The sequence below is a fragment of the Antrostomus carolinensis genome, unplaced genomic scaffold, assembly GCF_000700745.2.
Source record: "Antrostomus carolinensis isolate BGI_N321 unplaced genomic scaffold, ASM70074v2 scaffold11128, whole genome shotgun sequence".
Taxonomy (NCBI): Eukaryota; Metazoa; Chordata; class Aves; order Caprimulgiformes; family Caprimulgidae; genus Antrostomus; species Antrostomus carolinensis.
The window spans coordinates 10,861-14,517 of NW_010335024.1; the positions used below are offsets into that span (position 1 = coordinate 10,861).

A 3,657-nucleotide genomic window follows, 5' to 3' on the forward strand; every position below is an offset into this window, starting at 1 on the left:
CATTTTAAGACAAACAATTCCAGTGTCTTCAGAGAAAAAAAATCTTGTCAAACATATGTAGTATTATCTGAAATACGTTGTTTCATGTACTGTGTCACGGTGAATTAACTGTCATCTTTGCTTTGTCAGCTGGACATATTATGCAATGAAGAGATTCTTGGCAAGGACCATACGCTCAAGTTTGTAGTTGTTACTAGATGGAGATTTAAGGTATGACACAGTGGTTCCAAGTAAATCATGAAGTGGCCAAATAAAATGTTTATAAAATAGGCATAAATTGAAACTATACTGTAGTAACTGCAAACTCAATAAAAGATACTTTAATAAATATCTAGTATAGCATCCTTAAACATGAATTTTGTTTCCAAGAAAATGAAGGAAAGGGAATATAAGTGTTAATCACAAGGGAAAAGGGAACACTGCATTAACTGTCAAATTGTTATCAAGTTTGGCAAAGGAAGTGGAAGCCTCAGGAAAGTATTATTTTTATCAGGTAAAACTGGTTTTAATCCACGCAGGTGGAGAATTTGATTGTGACGCAGAAAAGGCAGAAATTTTCAACACAGTTCTTTCTGTGGCTCAAGAATGCTGTTTCACTTCTAAAGGAGAGGCAGTAATTGCAATGCTTGTCTGCCTTAGTTAAAGAGCAGCATTTAGGAGGCATAAACAAGGCTGGTTAAAAATGTTTGAGTAGATCTTTGACTTACTTACTGTGGTTTCTTTAAACCACTTCCTTGAATAGTAAACAGTGGGGCATTTATTCTGAGTATTAATTATCACATTAATAATGGCAATTCAAGTGAAATGGGTATAACAATGAATTGCAAAATTGAGCACTTAGAAGGCAAGTCACACCTACAGAGTCAGTGTACACGTATTTGGGGATATTTGAACTAGGAGTTAGTATTCATAATGGACAAGCAATGCAATCTGAGCTTACAGTGTGCGTTGATGCAGAAGCACATGATGGCCTTGGATGCATATCTAGAAGAGGTGCAGGTGGGAATAGGAAAGCATTTTTCTGTCTTTGTGTAGAAAAATAATTGACTTGCATAAGAGTCACGGGACAGAAGTCAGTGGTCAGTCTTCAAAGTGCAGGGAGGTCACAAGTGAAATCCTGATGGAATCTGTTTTGTGTGATACTACGGAATGACCTGGAAAGAGAGTTGAGTCGTGCAGTAACAGTGCACTGATAACACTGTGATTATTTAGGATGGTGAAGAGAGATTGACAAAGGGTTGAAGCAAATATTTACAGTTGTGAGTGACAGGTGATTAATGAGCACCTTAAGTTCAATGTAGGTAAATATGTAGGGATACAAAGCAAACATTAGGCATTGTTACAGGGGTGAAAAAAAAAAGAGAGAACCAAACAAAAGCATCACATTGATGTGCATCTGTACAAGCCTACTATTCACTTTCATCATGGAAATGTATGCAATTGAGTCACATGACAAAGGGAACTGTAAACTGCCTTCTCAAGTGAAAGATGTGGGGGTTGTAAAGTGAAACAAGTGAAAGAGGAAGGAGGTCCAGAACAAACAAGAGGAAAGTTGTTTACATGAGACACAGAACTCCTTGGTGCAGGATGTTGTGGATGTTAGTAGTTCACCTATTCATAAAAAAGCAGTAGTTACATTCACAGAAGAAGAATCAAGTGAGAGCTGTTAAATATGAAGTACCACATGCTCTTATGCTGCTTTGTAAACATACACATTTCTCCCTTACTGGGAATGGATTTTCCAGGTTAAACATACCTGGTAGAACTGCTCTTAAGGTGATTGGTTACTGGGACAAAAGGGAAGACTTAATCTCCTGTTTGAGCTGCACAAATGGAATTGCATCTTGTCTTTATCTTGGTGAAATTTTGATAGTTCATTTAAGCTTTAGTTTATGAAACAAAAATTTAGCTTACTAAACAGATTAGTTCTGGTTTTGTTTCTTAATTTATCTGATATTTCTGTCTTGCAGAAAGCACCTCTACTGCTACATTACAGACCCAAAATGGACTTGCTGTAAGAGTACTTTATTGTCCTTCTGGACAGAGTTTTTTGCAGAGACTATCATCTGGCACCTTCTTAGTGCATCACTAATCACATGACACAAACCAGCTGAATAATTTTGGAATGCTGTAGTCCTTTCAGAGTGGACTGTCCTGAATATTTCTTCTAGGGATGTGTTACCTAGATTGTTGGACAGAAAATATTTATACTTTTTTTGTATGGAAGAAAGAAGTTGCAACTCAGCAAGACACTACCAGCACTAAGTTTACAAATACTGAAAACACTTCACAGTTCCATGTAACTCAGCCTGATTTATCTCTTAACAGTTACACCGAAATAAGTTGGAATGTTGTAGGGTGGTTTAAAAATGTTGCTTTTGGCACCAACTTGCATTTAGTTACTTTTTACATTCTGAATCTTTAAACACTGTATTTTTGCAAAGTATTACTGTCTTACATAGTGTGCCTGATTTCATTGGCTTTATTCAAATTGCATTGAACATACACAATGACATAGTGACTCATGATAATTTATTATGCTGCATTGAAAACTTCTGAAAATCTGGGAAACCAGTAAGTTTGTAATTTTTGCCCAGTTATTGCTCTCCCTCATTTTGTGTTTTAGTAAAGTTTTGATACTCCCATATGTATGTTGATTTGGTAAGATTAATAGAAATAATTTCAGTTGATTTTAATGTGCCCTGGTATTTTGCTCTGGCATAAATTGCACCACATAATGACAGATGCTAAAAAAGTGCTAGATTTGTGAACTTCTTAAAAAATAAACATTTCTTATGTAGTTGTGGCTTGCAGAAATCAGTTTTTAATTTAGAGAGGATTACCTCTCACTAGCTATTGAAACACTGGCTCTTGGGCAACTTTGGGTGTTATTGCACAGTTTTCACTGATTAAAAATTCCTCAGACCATAATGAGCAATTTTATAGTTCCTTTACCTGTTTTCTTATTGAACCATAGCTTTTTCTTTCGCACAAATTCCTAGCTGTCTTGGTGTGGGAGGAGAGTCAGACAAGATTATTTTAGCAACTTCTGACCTTAACTGATAATTTTGCTTGCATCAGCCCTAATAGATGCAAGGTAGTACATGTGCATGTATATATGTGTGCATACCTGTATACACATATATAACTATATATGTCGTAGAATGCACCCTGAATACCACTTAGCAGGCTTCACTGCACTGTTTGTAAGGCTTTTTTAAATAATTGGCTTTTTATAAGCAGTATTTGAAAGTGATTTCTGCAAGCTGTACACAGTATAGCGTATATAGTATGACTGTGAGAATATTTGTCTGGCACTGGTGTCAAGTGACTGAAAACTGACTATGCCATATTATTGGCAGCTGGAAATAGTTAACCTTCTAATTTTTGCAAGAGTTTTCCAGTCAGCTGAAAATGCTAGCTTCTATTGCTATTATTAAAACCTATTATAATTTCTTTTTTTTGATAAATTTTCTTTGGATAAGAACAGTTTATTGTTTGCCTGTAACTGCTCTGCTTCTTCTAGCTGTGCCCTTCTGCTAGAAAGTATTACTTAGTACTTAACAGGAAGCTGGTACTGCAAGAGGTTTATCCAAGCATTTTAATTCCTTTTCCTCTTCTTGAGTTTTCAAAGCACCGCATTCCTCAGCATGTGTC

General features: G+C 36.0%; 1 protein-coding gene across 1 annotated transcript in view; it reads left to right on the plus strand.

The window, feature by feature from the left end:
* The window catches only part of PCGF3 (polycomb group ring finger 3), a gene marked incomplete at its 5' end in the record, with an annotated part of 9,184 nt that extends 6,700 nt beyond the window's left edge, over positions 1-2,484 (plus strand). The window contains 2 exons of the mRNA XM_010174390.2: positions 130-210; positions 1,971-2,484. Coding sequence (XP_010172692.1) covers positions 130-210; positions 1,971-2,018 — 129 coding nt within the window. The remainder of the gene's footprint in view (positions 1-129; positions 211-1,970) is intronic.
* Positions 2,485-3,657: the final 1,173 nt, after the last annotated feature.